Source organism: Anoplophora glabripennis, unplaced genomic scaffold (genome assembly GCF_000390285.2).
Source record: "Anoplophora glabripennis isolate ALB-LARVAE unplaced genomic scaffold, Agla_2.0 scaffold116, whole genome shotgun sequence".
Classification (NCBI taxonomy): Eukaryota; Metazoa; Arthropoda; class Insecta; order Coleoptera; family Cerambycidae; genus Anoplophora; species Anoplophora glabripennis.
Genome location: NW_019416290.1, coordinates 929,480 through 946,694, shown reverse-complemented (window position 1 = coordinate 946,694; position 17,215 = coordinate 929,480). Strand labels below are relative to the sequence as shown.

Below are 17,215 nucleotides of genomic sequence, written 5' to 3'. Positions count from 1 at the left end.
TAGTTTGAATGGGAACTTCTTCAAGAATAATAGGTAATTCTTCGAGAAGATGACAATATTTTAATTTTATAATAATAATAATAATAATAATAATATATTTATTTCATAAGACTTTGCTCACACAAAGTATCGAAAATTGTCAAAAGTATGTAACACAAATAAAAAACAGATAATAAATGTATAAGGACAAACTACAAAATATAGACCAATGACAAGATATAGAACATAATTACAAAATATATAATAAAAATTTCAATAAAAAATTAAAAATTACAATAAAAAAATTAAAATTACAACTAAAAATAATGCCACAGTTTAGAGGATATAGATTCAAGAAGCCCTGCCACATTAGACATAACTTTTAATAATTACTGCGCCGTGATTGGCAGTTAATTCGATTGCAAAGAAATATAGACAAGGGTGGATCTCTCGAAATAATCCACTTCTTGGATATAAGAGGGGGCAAGCTAATTTTTGCTGGAATACCTTCAGTACAACTCGCATAATAAAAGTGTAGCTCTCTAGATCTGGGCGAGATCCGGAACATTTTAAAAATTGCAAAAATGTTTAAAAAATTTAAAAAACACCTATTTTATCTGAGTTTTTTACTTTGCTACGCTATTCCAGCCTCTAAAACTGTACTAGTCAGAAGTCATAGCTGGAAAGGCAGCAACTCTTAATCTCAGGGTCGTGGGTTCGAGCCCCACGTTGGGCGCCAAAACTTGCTACGCTATTCCAGCCTCTAAAACTCTACTAGTAAGAAGTCAACAAATATCATAGCTGGAAAGGCAGCAACTCTTAATCTGAGGGTTGAATTTGTCTGTCAAGTCAGAGCACACAAGTTACCTGTGAAAAGGAAGTTATTAATAATCTGTGTTTGCCTATCGTTCACTGCAGGGACTGATGAAAATAAACTTACAGGTTACTCTGTATATCNAAAAAATTAAAATTACAACTAAAAATAATGCCACAGTTTAGAGGATATAGATTCAAGAAGCCCTGCCACATTAGACATAATTTTTAATAATTACTGCGCCGTGATTGGCAGTTAATTCGATTGCAAAGAAATATAGACAAGGGTGGATCTCTCGAAATAACCCACTTCTTGGATATAAGAGGGGGCAAGCTAATTTTTGCTGAAATACCTTCATTACAACTCGCATAATAAAAGTGTAGATCTCTAGATCTGGGCGAGGTCCGGGACATTTTAAAAATTGCAAAAATGTTTAAAACATTTTAAAAATACCTTTTTTTATCTGAGTTTTTTACTTATATCTTGGAACCTATGCATTTTGGAAGAATATTGGTTCTCGAGATATAAGCGGTAAGTTTATCGGCATTTATCGTTAATTTATAAACAATTTAGCAATATTCTTTGATCAAGTGGCTTCGTTTTTCCGAGTTCTAAGCTGGAAAAAATTTTCATATCCATAAGTTATCGGCAACATAGATAAATCAGCGGAAAAGCTGTCGCTCGCACGCGCGAAAAGTGACTCAAAATACGAAAAGTGGGGGAGGGGGCTTTCGCTCCGAGACTGAATTCGGAGGTTCAAAATGCGAAGGTACGAAAAAAATTATATTATTTCGGCTTGTAGTGGACCAATTTCGATCTTTTTTTTAATCTGATGTCTCGCGAGCCAAGGAATTCGAATATCGTAATGCCAACTGTCAAATTTGCACATATTTTGTTATAAACAAAGTTTATTATTTATGCATTAAATATACTGTATATTTTACCCTATGCTATTGCATTTTTTCAATGAAAAAATTTGTTTACGTATATATTTCAACACTCTAAATATGAATGTGTTTAGTTATTACATATTACATACAATTATTTCAACAATTTTTGTTTAAACAAATATTTTTTTTTATTTGGAAATTAATTTTTTGTTAAATACAGATAATATTAAGAAAAAATAGTACTTTAAAATTATAATTTTTTGAAAAAAAACTAAATTGCAAATTAATAAATGTAATCTAATTGTTGAAAAATAAAAAAAGAGTGTTAACTTTAAAAATTTACTTTGGCCGTCCTAATCAACCGATTTCAATTTTTCAAAAACCATTTGAAAGGTTGAGCGGTCTTTTCTATGTGAAAAAATTTTCAAGTATCTAGATGCTTTATTTGAGGCTGTGCAACATTTTGAAAATTCGAAAATTTTTTTTTCAACATTTTTTCATAAAATTATTTTGCGAAAACTATCTAACCGATTTTAATGAAATTTGGTGTGTTGTTTTATTATACTCTAAATTTTTTTTTAACAAAATTAATTGCCCTCGGAGCAATTAATATATTTTTAAAAAATTTTCCAAAAAAACTTGATTATTTTGCCTTTTGCCTTTTCATCAGTTATTGCTATTTTGCAACATCGGTAATAAATTTAAACATTTTTAACTTACAGTATATTGTGCAAAATTCAATTCTAAAACGTTTTTCCTCTTCAATATTCTTCCAAAATGCATATGTTCCAAGATATAAGTAAAAACTCAGACAAAATAGGTACTTTTTTAAAATTTTTTAGCAATTTTGAAAATGTTCCGAACCTCGTCCAGATCTAGGGACCTACACCTTTATTATGTGAATTGTACTGAAGGTAATCTAGAAAAAATTTGCTTGCCCCCTCTCACATCCACCTCAAAACAGATCCGCTCTGATCTAATATACAGGGTGAGTCAGTTTTTTGTAGTAGGATTTTAACAATTGATAGAGAATAATTTTTTAATAAGAATATAAACGTAGCTCTTAGAACGCTTCGTTTGTGAGATATAGGGTGTTGGAAACATACTTTTTTTAAGAATTTTTCTTAATATCTTTAAAAGACCAATATATATTGAACTGAAATTTGGTATTCTTAACACATTAGTTATGGTGAATAAAACAAAGATATCTGTTATCCATTTCACACACCAGTGACGTGCCTGAGGTGGGTTACTGCCTCCTTTAAAAAAACAATTCGTATGCCCGTGGATTTTTCTGGAAAATATCATCATTTCTAAATTTTTTAATCAATTCTGAACAAAACAGCTCTCTTTCAATTTTTTATGAAATGAACTGTTTTTTGTTAAATTCATTAGGCATGAAACTGTTCCAACGATATTGGTAATACATTATTTGTAATAAGAAAAATAATGATGTACCCTGAAAATCGACAAAAACGATTAAATGTGATAACGTTGACATAAAAATGCAAACATTGTGTAAATTAGTTCTTTTTTTAAGTTCTGTGTTTGTTTTTTCATGCCAAATTTCAGTTTAATATCTGTTGGTCTTTTAGAGATATTAAGAAAAATTCTTAAAAAAAGTTTGTTTTCAACACCCTATATCTCACAAACGAAGCATTCTAAGACCTACGTTTATAGGAACTTTTCTTATTAAGAAATGAATCTCTTATCAACTGTTAAAATCCTACCACAAAAAACTGACTCACCCTGTACTTTAACGCAAAATTAAAGTGAGCTCGAATTCATTTTTTTTATCTTTTTTTTTTCAGGTCGTAGCCACGACAAATCCTTCACCCTGTTCCGTCTGGGCCAGAAGTCCTCGGCAGGAGTGAAATCCTTCGCGGAGACCGGAAGGTCCGACCTCCTGGAGGAGCAAAGCCAAGGGGAAGGGGGCATCTACGACGAGTTCAACGCACCCCCCATCATATCGGGGGTGGGAAGGACGGAGGCCGAATTTTTCGTCGACGGCAACCATTCTAGGGTGAGTAGGAATATCGTCAGTATTTTGTCAGAAAAAAACGTTTTGAACACGAAAAAAATAGAAGTGTGTCCACTTGACGTGAACAAACTGTATATTAAATTCTTATAAAATTCATGTCTTTCTGGTAGCTTGCAAATTTTAGTTGAAAAAAAAAACTAGAGATTTTATCTGGGAGGGGGGGTGGGGGTACCTCAAGGTTCAGTACTGGGACCGCTATTATTTAATATTAACCCACTTCTTCATGTTTATTTGTGTTAGTTTTGATCAAGGAACACCCCTTAGAGATATGTCGGTCCAATCGATGGGAAAATATGAAAAGGTTATCCAATTCTGGAAAGTGGATGAAATTCGATGTACGAATATTAAATATTTATTAGGTCATACATAATAAATCTTCTAATTCAACTTATCACGGCACCTTAAAGTGAGTGTAGGTGTTATTGTGGGCCCAATACACAAGTGAATGTCATGAAGTATTGTGCAGACACAACAGTTAATAAATTTTCCTCGTATTTCAAGAAAAGGTGCAAATATTCTTGTGTATTTTATAAGTTTCATTCACACTTAGATCTGGAATAAACAGTGCGTCAAAAACGTAAATACACGGAGTGGAAATTATAAGAATATACATATACCAAAAGGTTTTCATTTTTTTAAACGACAGTTTTTCTCTTGAGAAAAAAATAAATAAATTGTTTACAAATATTTGGCTATCTACAGTCGATTCAATATTCGAATTTAATTAATTACCAATGCACGTTTCTTGACCATACTTCATGAGCATATTACTAAAGTGCGAGATAGCCGACATCGACCACCGTCGACGCCGACACAAGCTTTATCTATAATTTCACAAGTGCGTGATCGCAAACGGAAAATACAGTTCCAGGAAAATTACTCTGTTTTCGTCCCGTTGCATGTTCGACTGCAATTCAACATTTCTTTGGCGTAAACTTTATTTAATTCGATCCCGACATAAATAACGCGCGGTCTTTAATTTCCAGAGAATCGATTGGGCGGAAGCCTCATTTTTCGCTACACTGAAAGAACGGTACTTGTTAGTTTTAGTAATTATAACACCATTGTCCAGTCAACACCAACAATTTGTCCTCGCAGAAACGTAAATAAACATACAGTTTCCTCATCAAAATCAGTCAAGACTGATGCACTCTGGTTTAGTCAAATCTATCTTCATTTTTTAAGTATGGCTCTTCAAATGTCTTGTCACTTTAGTTTTGTAACAAGAGTTTGTACTGTGTTCACACAGTACAAAACAGATCATTTCCTTCATGTCCCTGTAACTTTCGAGATCACTGTCAAATCACATTTGAAATAATACAATTTACAGAAGACGTAAAAAAGAAAGGTATCTACTACCGCAAAGTTCCGTAAATAACTGAACCAAAACGCGAGTCAGCTGTGAAGGCCACCGATCCCCACGCCGGCTCTGTTAGACTCTGCCGTGCACTGAGCCTACTAGTAAAGTTGATCATTCTGTTTAATAACTTCAATGGGGTTTAAAAATCCTATGTTTGAGATTACGGCGACATTCCGCCATTTCGGGACACCGCAACAATAAAATTTCGACACCCCTACGTCCTTCCATACGTGCCCAAACGATATCTGCAACTTGTACACATATATAAGAAGATAATTCTCCGATACTCCGGTATCTCACGTCAAAGGCAATTCCTAATATATCCCCCATGTTCTTTGATATTTATTTTCCTAATACCCGACGATTTCCCTTCAAGGCGGAGCACCGACACATTTCTCGTTTTATAATATTTCGTTTTCATTCGATTGATTTCTTTGACATCGGACCCCATACAAGGACGCGACAGGAAAGTAAACGTACACCGGGAAAACCGATTCGTTGTAAAGTTTTTATATAAAAATTCCAGTTTGTGTGGAATAACAGACAGAAATGTTTCGTACAAATCCCCCACTATCCTCCACGACAGCGGGATGTTTCAAAAGCGCGCGGCAACGAAAACCTCCGAACAGACCAGTCGGAATAAATCTCCTTCGGTGTCGCTCAACTCCTCGACGTACCCGGCCTGCCTTCGAGTCGATTTAGTGCGACTGTCTTATCAACGGGGCCGCGTCCAGTAAATAGACTTCCTTTCAGGAAGCCCCTGTCCTTAATCTGCCATCGTTAGCCGTAATTCCATCGCGTTCCTCTAACGCGCTCCTTACCGGTCGACCGCGTCGCCATAAAACACTCTTAAGTAGCTAGCGTCGTCGCGGGCGCGTGTCGGATCGTAGATGGCCGGTCGCGAGGCCATTAGCGGATCGTTGCCCCCCTTGGAGGCAGCGGAGATGACCCGTAGTGGTCGCTTGATCTGGAGGATCGAAAACAACGCCCTTCGGCGCTATCGCGAAGCCCGTGGATGTCAGAGAATCTTAAGGTGGCGCTACATGAGCGTTTTTATTTTAAATGTGATAACTTTTCACCGTAATTACGCAAAACATCAAACACAGACCTATTTTGTGACAACGAATTAAATTCCTTCATTAAAAATCGCATTTTAAAAATTCGTACCATCGGTTTCGGCTGTTACATTTAATTATCTCGTGAAACAATTGAACGAGCTTCCGGTTTTGTTCAGTTACAAAAAGTAAATATCGCGTAACACACCTGGGATGAATTTTTTTTGTTCGTTTGGGCATCGGATGAAAATTGGCTTGACTGTTTTCCGTTGTACGCAATTTACTGTAAAAATGCGCAACATATTTCAATTGTAGTGAATGTGGTTTACATGTACCTAAAAAAGTGGATTTTTCCAAGTTTATTAGTCGTAGGATATATTTGAAATTATTTTTATATACAAAGCTTAACTAGAACATCAGCATTGCCGAAGATATAACGTTATTTTATATGATTCAGTTGCAAATACATACAAAACTGTGTTTTTTTATATTTATCAGTAAAAATATATTGGGACAACTTGAATATGATTTTATTTAACTCTGATACCGTATGCTTTCAGCTGACGTTAAGATCAATACAAAAATCGAACTTTTTTCGATAACCTAACTGCCCCAAAACACAGTAATTTATTTCTAACGACCAACCATTAGTCTCTAATGAACTAATACCTTGAATCGTTGGGCAATTACTTTAATTGAACGCGTCACTTGTCATCTGCCTTTAATAAATTCAATTAGCTTAATTGATAACATCATTAATAACTCTCGATTTTTCGGTCTAAGATTTTGCTGATACAGGTTGTTTCAGAATAACGCACCGTACCTATATTTATACATGTAGAATACTAAAAAATAAAAAGATTTTTTTCTCTTTTTGTTACACAAATTTTGCTAATATCTTTAGAAATTTCTGGGTTTCTTGATACAATATTGAATTTTACCTTGTCTCTCGTTTATCCGTCTCCTCTAAAATAAGGTTACTAAGTTCTGCAAATTTATTTTTAGGCGCTGCAGAATGACATACTTAGTGAAAGGGAAAAAAATGTTGAATTAATTTAACTGTTATACTTATTTACTCAATAAATTATTTTTTAATCAACGTAGGAAATTAATGACATTATAAAAAAAAACAACCTAATCTAACCTAACTTTATAAAGAAATGCTAGATTTGTACGTATTTTAAACTATATCTAGACGACACTGTATTGTAAACTTTTGTTTAAAGCATGTTTTATACTGTTTTATTACCAGAACTGTACTTTCACATATACTCCAGTCAAATTAGAGTTTGAATGTGAAAAAATTATTAATAGAAGTATTGCAAAGTTGAAATTAAGTAGCCCATTACAACCAACAAGGTAGGACGTGCAAAATAGCGTTATAAACAAAAAGCCGCTTGGGAATTCGCTCTTTTTGCATTCAATAATAAATGGAGCTTATTTATACGGTAATTTGAAAAAAGGGAAAGCACCCACGCCTCTTTTTTTATAAAGTTAATTGTTAATTAACTATTGGATGTATCGGACCGGGATATTAGAGACGATTAAAGAAAGGGTTAAACTTTTATTCTCAGAAAGTTTTACATTGATAGTTCATGTAATAAACGCGTTATGAGCAGTAAAAGTTAACGTTAATGAACGGTCTGCACTCGGGAGAAGGAGCGCCAGGCCCGCGCATGCGCGTGAACGTTGCCCTCGTCGCACGCGAGATTTTTTACTTGAACGTTTCAAATCGGTTCAAAAATCCCGTAAATTTGCCACTTATTTGGCAACATTTTGTCTTCTGAGTTACTTTTTTGATATTATCATTCTGCATGAACAATTTTTTCAAGATTTCAGGTTTTATGATCTAATTCGACTGAACTAATAATGAAATGTGAAAAATAAGAACATACGAGTAATTCCCTTTAGGAAAATTTCAATTTTTTACCCGGGAAACTGTCTTTCGTATCGCCCTCCATATCTTTGTTATTGGTTGTCCCTCATTAGCCTTAATGGGGCCAATTCCCTTGATCCGCCACCTTGGATTGCCGGGCAATTATGAGCTGATGGGCGGCGTGTATCTTCGCTCCCTAATGAAGCCAATTAGCTTGATGAAAATTAATTAATGGGCAATTATTTTAGGTGTCGCTGATATCCCGCATCGTCCCCTCTCCCGACTGGTTCATCGGCATCGACAGCTTCGACCTCTGCGTCAACGGGAACTGGATAGACAGCATCACCATCGAGGTGGGTACAGCCAACTGACCGATAATGAGCAATACGGTTTTTTACTTTTTACTAAGTTGTTTTTTTCATTAGGTGGATCCAATTGACGCAGGTACAGACAACGGTTTCACCTTTACAGCCCCCAACTGGCCCACCGACCCCCAGGGGGAGGCATACCGGATCACGGCGCATTACCCCGCTCACCCCGCCGGATCATTCTTCTACCCCTACCTGAAACGCCTGCCTCCCATCGGTACTTTCCAGTTCATCAAGGCAAGTCACTGGATGTAACTCCCTTACATTATTATTTTTTTTTTAAGAAATTATTATGCAATTTGCGAAATGTCGATTTTCTTTTGCGATAATGTTCAATTTATCTAAAAACCTCTTTTACGAACCTCAGTTCATTAAATAAAAGAAAGTCTCCCCTACGGGATTTCCCCTTTCCGAAGGCATTTTCTGGGCGCAAACCAGCCCCGCGCGGTCTTTATAATAGGGGGTGATTGGTAAATAATGACTGGTGTTTTGTGTGCGTGGAAAACACGGATTTCCTCTCTCCTTATTGCTTAGTGGGAAAGCAGAGATTTCGGTGGCATTGTATTTTGTTACAGTCAACTCTTTCACAAACTCGACGGGAGAACGGCAAATAATTTATTATTGAAAAGGATTAACCTCAAAGAGGTTTAGCAATTCGCAAAAGAAAACGGGGGAAAATGGAAATAGTTCGAGGAAAAGTTGAAATCAAGGACTGTATGATTTTTTAGATAAATATAACGCAATATCTAGCTCCCAGTTTGGATTTAGGAAAGGCGCACCTCAAGGGGCAGTTCTAGGCGCTATATTGTTTATAATGTATATGAAATATCAATTATTTCAGAAAAAAATAACATTTTGCTTCTAGACAAAGAAAAGTTAAAGCAAAATAAACTTATACTGTTACTACCCTTCTTAAATTTTGGCTATGAAGGTTTGAAGTTAACTAAACTTGGCATTAAATTTCTATAGTCTGTTTAGAAATGAAAGAGAGTAATAAAAGCTTATTATGTATGCAAATCGCAAATAAATGTAGTACTGGTGCTTATATTCAATATTTTTATATTATGGTTTTTCTACTAAATTGGGGGGATTTTGGGGGATTTACAGTATCATCTTTTGTTTCCTTTAAAAGTCTGTAGATAGTCGATTGTCCAATCCCTGTCATTTTTGTTAGCATTAGTGTTACCCGATAATTACCTGAAACGAAATATTACCATGCCCATGGCCGGTTCTTACCTCGGGGTTTTATTACTCTCTTTCATTTCCAAACAGTCTATAGCACCCTGTATGCAATTAAGCCATTTTGAGAGTATGGATGGGAGAGTATGGATGGGTCTAGCTATTCCCCCTATAAATATTGTAGTTTTATCTTTCTTATATAAAATACACATGGTTTGAAGCTAGCCACTATTTCTCTCCATTTTTTTGAAAAAAAAATTAATATCTCAAAAACGGTTAATTTTAGGAATAGGGAAACTTTATAAAAGTCCACCTAAAATAACACGTAGAATCCAAAATTGCAATAATATATAGGGTGTTGCAATTAAAATAAGCAAGTTGATGGCGACTTCCGGTATAACCGGAAGTGGTACGTGGACGCCATTATTTTAGTTGAGAAGGGCATTGTCATGTCCGAAAACCCGGTATCCTAAATTTGCAAAATTCAAAACGAAGTAGTCTCTGAAATAATTCTAACGGGCCGTCAACGTGAGACACCCTGTATGAGATGAATATTTATTGACGCATTTTTTGATGCCAACCGAATTCACTTTTTCTCAGTAACCCTACTCGCCACACGGAAATAAATCGTTAAGGACTATATACTACGAAAACTGTTCGTTAAAAAGTTATAAAGCTTCTCTCTCTAGGTGAAAGAGTACGAACTGAGCGAGGTCTTCCACCACGCCGAGGACGATCGTCGATACGAGGTGCTGAAAATGGAACACCTGACCCAGAACAGCATCAACGTGCTCAACGGCAACAGCGACATCGAGACTGCCATCGAAGAAGAACGCGAGGAACAGGAGGTCCATCAGAACAAGATCAGGCCTCGTCCGAGACCCCTGAAGCAGTACCCTCTGTCCACGCCTTATTCAACCACTCTCAAGTCCTTCTACATGCCTGAAGATAGGATGTCAAACACCATGTAAGTGAATCTTCTGTAATGGATGTTTCTATATTTGGTAATTTTTATATTCGTTGATTGTGGTAAGGCGCATTATCCGTGACAATCAGTAGTAGTCAAAATTGTGGTTTGATTCAACAAAACAATTTTAAATCAGCTTGACTTTTGTTACACACGTGTAAAACCAGTTATTCCCCCGCCTGCCTTTCGTTATCTCGAGCCGAATCCGGCGAAATCGTCCCCAGAACCTTTAACTACCGTTATGTCGTTGCAGCAACCCCAGGGAGGACCCATCGGCGGTCACATCCGCCTCCATCCCCGCAGTGGTTCCCCGAGGGGACAAGGACGCCATCCTGAACAGCATCGCTGACTCGTATCTGGCCCACAAAGACCACAATAAGCACAAAAAATACCGCAAAGCCAAGAAGAACGGTCCCAGGAAAATACGTAAGGATTATATTTTATTCCTACGGTTTTTATCGCCTTCCCCCGGACCCCGGGAAAAATTAGTTTCGTACCGGCGATGTCAATAATTTTTCCCAGGGGGCTATCGGAAAAAGGAAATCGATAGGCCAGGATAAAAGAATATAGGAAGAAGGACGCTAGCAAGTGTCCTTTTTCATTTTCTGATGTCTGTGGATACGAATTCTTGTAATGGTTCATAAGGGCGCTTCAGTTTTGAATTCATTTGATAAATTTTTTTTCACAAAATCTGAAAATATTTTATTGCCACTTTTTAGGTTGTATTAATTTTTTTTTTAATTTATGAAATATTTTTGGGTAGTTTGCATCCGTTTAAATCTGTTTGCGGCTAATAAAACTAATTATTCGTATGATTAGAGAAAAAGTAAAGACATTTTTCGCATACTAGGGGATTACTAGAGGGTTGTTCGCCCCCTAAAATGAGAAATTATTTTTGTCAATTTGTTTACATAAATCATACTTTTAATATTTTGAATCAATATGAATTTTTTATATATAAAAAATGTTTGAAAATATACTCAGTTTTCCTGAAATAAAAAATAAGGGTTGCAACCCCCAAACACGGAATCACTCGTGAAACATTTTATTGTTTTAAAAGAAGTAATTTCCATTTTATTTCATTTCAAAATATTGAGATGTCACAGAAATACTGTTTTTGGGGGTGAACATGAGGGGTAGTTTGCATCCGTTTAAATCTGTTTGCGGCTAATAGAACAAATTATTCGTATGATTAGAGAAAAAGTAAAAACTTTTTATTTTGCAATGTTAATTGTAATCGTACAGACATTTTTAACACACTAGAGGGTTGTTCACCCCCTAAAAAGAGAACTTAATTTTGTCAATTTGTTTATATAAATAATTTTTTATTTTTTTACCAAATATGAATTTTTTTTATATAAAAAATGTTTGAAAAATATAGTTTTTCTGAAATAAAAAATAAGGGTCCAAACACGGAATCTAATGTGAAACATTTGTTTTTTTATAAGAAACAATTTCCATTTTCCTTTTCATTCCAAAATATTGATTAGAACCCCAGATATTTAGAAAAAACCGTTTTGGGGGGGCGAACATTGAGGATGTATTTCACCCCCTAAATATATTTTTTCGCCGATAAAAAAAGATATGTCATTTAATTTTTTATGTACTACAACCGGGACTACAACATATGTAAAAATATTGGAAATCGGAGAGTTCCTTGTTACATCCTTCTTCGTTTGATTTAACCTAACAATAATTTTAGGGTAAATACTTACCCAAGTTACTTAAATTTTACAACTTACCTTCGATGTGCGTTTATAAAATCGGCAAGTAAATGTAAATTTAACAAGCCGTTCATTTTCATTACACAAATAACACGTATGTTAAACTATAGCAACACCAAATTCCTTGAATTTAAGAAACTCTGTTATAATTTAAGATAACGTGTTACAAACTATTTTATGTCGTACTTACCCGTTATTTACGAGTTTGCATTTATTTCATGTTTCATAACCTAAAAGACATCTGTCAGTTATGTGTGTTTTTGTCTAATACTGACTCTTGTTTATAATAATTTTGCATAATTATTATTAAAAATGTCGACACAAAAGCGTCTTCAAAAAACAACAAAATTGCAATACGAGTATTTGCTAAAAATGGTCTTAATTCCTCAATAAGTGAAACCCTGAAATAACGTAACTGTTATTTTGATAAAATGGGATACATACTCGGCTTGATTGACTTAAAAAAATCCATAGAATTAGAGAAAGAGTCCGCAATTTGGCAACACTGCATAGTTATGTTTGGCCATTAGAAAATTAACTAAAATTGTTTTAACTTCCAAATAACGTAAAATTTGGCGCTCTATCGATGCCGGTGTACGAAACAGGGTGTTCCATTTAATAGTTTCAAGGTGACCTTGGTTTGACCTTGACGTTTAAGGTCAAGCTCAAATCCAAGGTCGCCAGCATATTGGTTTCTTGATATCCTGCAAGTACCTAGACAATTTTCTGTATTCCCCACACGACAAACAAATGTATTGTGTGGTGGAGGGTGCGGCGCATTATTATCAGTTTCTTTTCCGTTCGCAGGGCCCCCCCGCGACTGCCGGGTGACGGAGTGGTCGGAGTGGAGCGAGTGCAGCAAGTCCTGCGGCATAGGCGAGATGCAGAGGCGCAGGGAGGTGCTGAAGCACGCGAGGAGGGGGGGCCGCCTGTGCCCCCCGCTGGTGGAGACGAAGTGGTGCGGCTCGGCGAGGTCCTGCAACAAGGAGTACTTCAACTGGTAATCCCGGTGTGTTCCTCACGTAAAACGGGCCCGAAAGGACCCGCCCGCTGACTGACAGGACCTCCTGCCTTGTGTCGCGCAAACTGACAAGTGACCTAGGATGACGCGGAGCCGTACCCAAAACGACGTCTGTACTAAAATACACATCAATTTTATAAGTATTTTTAAACGATAATAATTATTTTGTAAGAAGAGACAATCGATTTTTTAGAAACAGCCGAACATCCTTCTGAATTTCACTAGTACTGCCCAAAGATTTTCGTAAGGTGACGCGGAGCTAGGGACGGTTTACGAGCATCGAAACCCGGGGTGCCGCAAGGTTCAGACCTTGGTCCGGTAACCTTGGAGATTAACGCGCACGCTGCTAGCTACAAAGTAACTCTCAATATACTTATACGGAGGCTTGAACACATCAAAGTCTGGCTAGTTCACTTTTTTGTCAATTAATTTAAAAATAATACTTGTTTAAAAAAATGTTCCCTGAAAAAGTCGTAAACATATATTTATATTAATGAAATAAATAGATGATGATTAATTGTTGCGAGAACAATAATATTATTGGCCAAATTATTGACTTTGTATCTCATACAGGTGCTTGTAATATTTGTTACAATAATTTTTTTCAGAGTATTACTGAAAATTTTACATTATCTAACTCTAGACGAAATATTTCCCAAATCCATTCTCGTAAGTGTCAAATATTTTTAATGTGTCTTATTGTGAGATCTGTTAACTTTTGACAGTTGTTACAATAATTTTTTCCCATTTTTAGCAGTAACCCGACGCTGTCTGAGACTAGACTTTGGAATATTTTACATGAAATATTTCTCGTATGCGCCCGTTTGTAAAAGCTGTAAAATTTCACAACAGTTACAATAATTTTTTTCTAATTTTTTGTCAAAATTTAAAAATTTAAAACTACAATCTAATCCCTTAAAATTTAAAACGTTTACTCTTGTCGCAAATTGTTTTTTATAAATGCAAATCCCGACATATCTCTCGCAATAAATGTCGCAAGTTTGTCGAAGGTGGAGGCGCAGATTAAGGTGAAGATTGTGCCACATTTTATATGACCTACAATCACCTAAATTATTTTTCATTTTTGACAGTTGTTACAATAATTGTATCAACATTGTTAATGACAATCTAATACTACTACTAATCGAAAAGTAGACATTGAAATATTTTCCGAATTCAATCTTTCAGGCTTCAAACTACTAACTTTGTATGAGTTACCAACTTTCGACAGTTGTTACAATAAATATTTGGCCATTTTTTTGTAATAATTTGACATTATCTAAGACTAGACCCGGGAATATTCCCCCAATCAAATCTCTCAGGCAGAATATGTTTTTTGTATGCGCCCTTTTGTAAAAGTGATGAAATTTTCGTAACTGTTACAATAATTTTTAGTCAGAATCTAACACTATTTAAAGCTACAATCCAATTCCTTACGCTTCAAAGGTTTGTCCTTGTCACAACGCTTGTTATTTTATTTTTGCAAATACTCTCGCAACAAATGTCGCAAGGTTGAGACTCAAAGTGCTTTTTGTGGCACTCGAGGCATTTCGATGCCGTAAACTGTGCCGTAGTTCCGATATTCCAGGCAAAACGTCCTTGCAAAATTCGAATTTTTTTAAAATGTATTTATAACAAATTGTCGATTTTAGGATAATATAAAACTGAAAAAAAAGATAACACATTTTATTCTTGCATTATTGTGTGTGATAAAAATTACTAATTACTAAGAAATAATATATACAAGGTGAGCCAAAACGAGCGATTCATAAAAAAATATTTTGTTTCGAAAAAATTGTTTTAAATAAGTTTTTGGCTCGCTGTTCACTGAATTATATCGTGTGGCGCCTTTCTCTCTAGCAATCCCTTAAAAAAATATATGTGTTAAATCTGTATGTCTGTCTGATAGAGAGACATGCGCTACGGAAAGAGTTTTTGTAAATATATATAGGTACAAATAATATAGGTGTAGCACAATGTCAATGAGAATTTCTATGAGAACTTTATTATAAAAAGAAATATACTTAAAATAAAAACTTCTCCCTTGATCATTTTCGTTTCTGTTCATATGAATCATAACATGGTTGTATTTCGAGATGTTACGCTCAGTGTAAACCAAAACGACTTCTACGTATATAAATAGATATGTATACATATAGAATAATTTTATATTAAAAGTCTAAGTTGTATATGTATGTATAATTGTACTAATATATGATTTTTTAGTTGAATATTTGTCTGGCTCATATGTATTCAGTAAACCAATAAACGTTATATTTAGATAGTGCGCGTTTTACTAAAGGCCCCTCCCCTCCACCGCGAACGCTCGCGACAGCTCACCAAATGTTTCTAAGAGAGTTTTTAGGTCAAAACTGAAATTTTTACATGTTCCAATAATACCATAAGTAGTTCTACAGAATAATTATTCACAGTTTGAAGGAACACCACCATATTGTTGATCTATCGACAATTGTGGTTAATCAGTATTAAAATTTTTTAAAATTCATTAAAAACAATGATCCCGTCAGACTGTATCCAAAAAGAGAATAATTTGCTACGGTTGCAAAAACATAATTTTATCTAAGCACCTCAAGGATCAATTCTGGCGCCACAACTCGCTAACATTGATGCAGTTTAGTAACGAAACATATTAGACCAGGAAAATTAGCGAAGCAAAAGAGAAACTCGAAAAAAATCCTAATCGCTATATTATTGTAAATTTGTCTAAAGGAACATAATACAACACATCTCTCATCTTGTGAGTCAAAAAATTGTATTAGCTAACTTTTCTATTTAAACAAATAAGTGAGAAAAACAGTTTTTTCACTTTGCAGGGAAAACCATCAATTTTAGCGAGAAGTGACTGAGACAGCTTGTAGGGAGTAAAATTATCTACAAATTGAGACTTGTTAAATTAAAATCGGTTAATAAACAAAAAAGTTATTGCGAAAAAACAAGAAAAGTGCCCATTTTTTAATTTGTTTATAACTATCGCGTTTATTGTTAAAATTTTATAAAACCTATGACAAATTGAGGGTTTTGTCATACTTTAATAGTGTGCCAAAAGTGGGCGCTGTAGGTGCAATAGTTTTCGCACAATTCTATTTGTTTATAACGGAGGCTCCAAAAGTTATGAACTTTAAGCCTCTGTACAGGCGTTAATTTTCAACAAAACATGATTTTGAAAGCGTCATTGTAATTAAATTAATTAAAAAACCGTGCGTTTTTCGCTTATAAACAATTTGAATAAAATTGTTGCTATTTATGCTACCTCACCGAAAATAGATGCAATTGATAGCTGGCAAAAAATACAAATTTTAAAAAAAGCACCCTCTACGACCAACAGGAGCCAAGATAAGAATTTTTTTTAAAATCATAGCGCAATTGTTTATAAACATTAAGACTTGAATTTTTCGCAAATTTAAGTCTACGACGTAAACTACGATTTCTCGTGAATTGCATTGAAAAATGTTGAAAATTAACGACTCACGAGCCCTTTAAAAGGAAGGTGCTAAGTAAAATGTCCGGCGTGGTGGTGGGGGAAGCTCGTCCAAGAGTGTCGCGCGCGCGAGAAAAGTGAAAAGTTCAAATTGATGCGCGCTGTAAAATTTTGCAATATCTCGGCTTCTATTCATCGTAGAAACTTCTTTTTCTTTCAAAGTGGGGTAGCTCGACGAAAAAATAACAATAGACATATTTACGAATTCGTAGAATAGCCCTGAACCCCAGAAAAAATGCATCTTTTATACTTATTTTTTTTTTTAATTTACAAAAATGTCAAATTATTATTGTTAAACGAAATATTAATTAAAATTTCAATTTCGGAATTATTTTACTACGTACATATTGACATAGAGTTCAGTGGCTCAAAAATATGCCGCTCAAGTCACCTATCGGTACCAAAATGTCGTAACTTTTCATTGTGACGCCCCCTAGGTGAA

General features: G+C 35.1%; 1 protein-coding gene across 1 annotated transcript in view; it reads left to right on the top strand.

Annotated features, from left to right (window-relative positions):
* LOC108906541 (spondin-2) overlaps positions 1–15,538 on the top strand; it is a 121,682-nt gene extending 106,144 nt beyond the window's left edge. The window contains exons 2-7 of the mRNA XM_018709850.1: positions 3,495–3,706; positions 8,264–8,368; positions 8,441–8,620; positions 10,252–10,529; positions 10,783–10,955; positions 13,061–15,538. Of these exons, the coding sequence (XP_018565366.1) occupies positions 3,495–3,706; positions 8,264–8,368; positions 8,441–8,620; positions 10,252–10,529; positions 10,783–10,955; positions 13,061–13,257 (1,145 nt within the window). The 3' untranslated portion in view covers positions 13,258–15,538. The remainder of the gene's footprint in view (positions 1–3,494; positions 3,707–8,263; positions 8,369–8,440; positions 8,621–10,251; positions 10,530–10,782; positions 10,956–13,060) is intronic.
* The last annotated feature ends 1,677 nt before the right edge of the window (positions 15,539–17,215 follow it).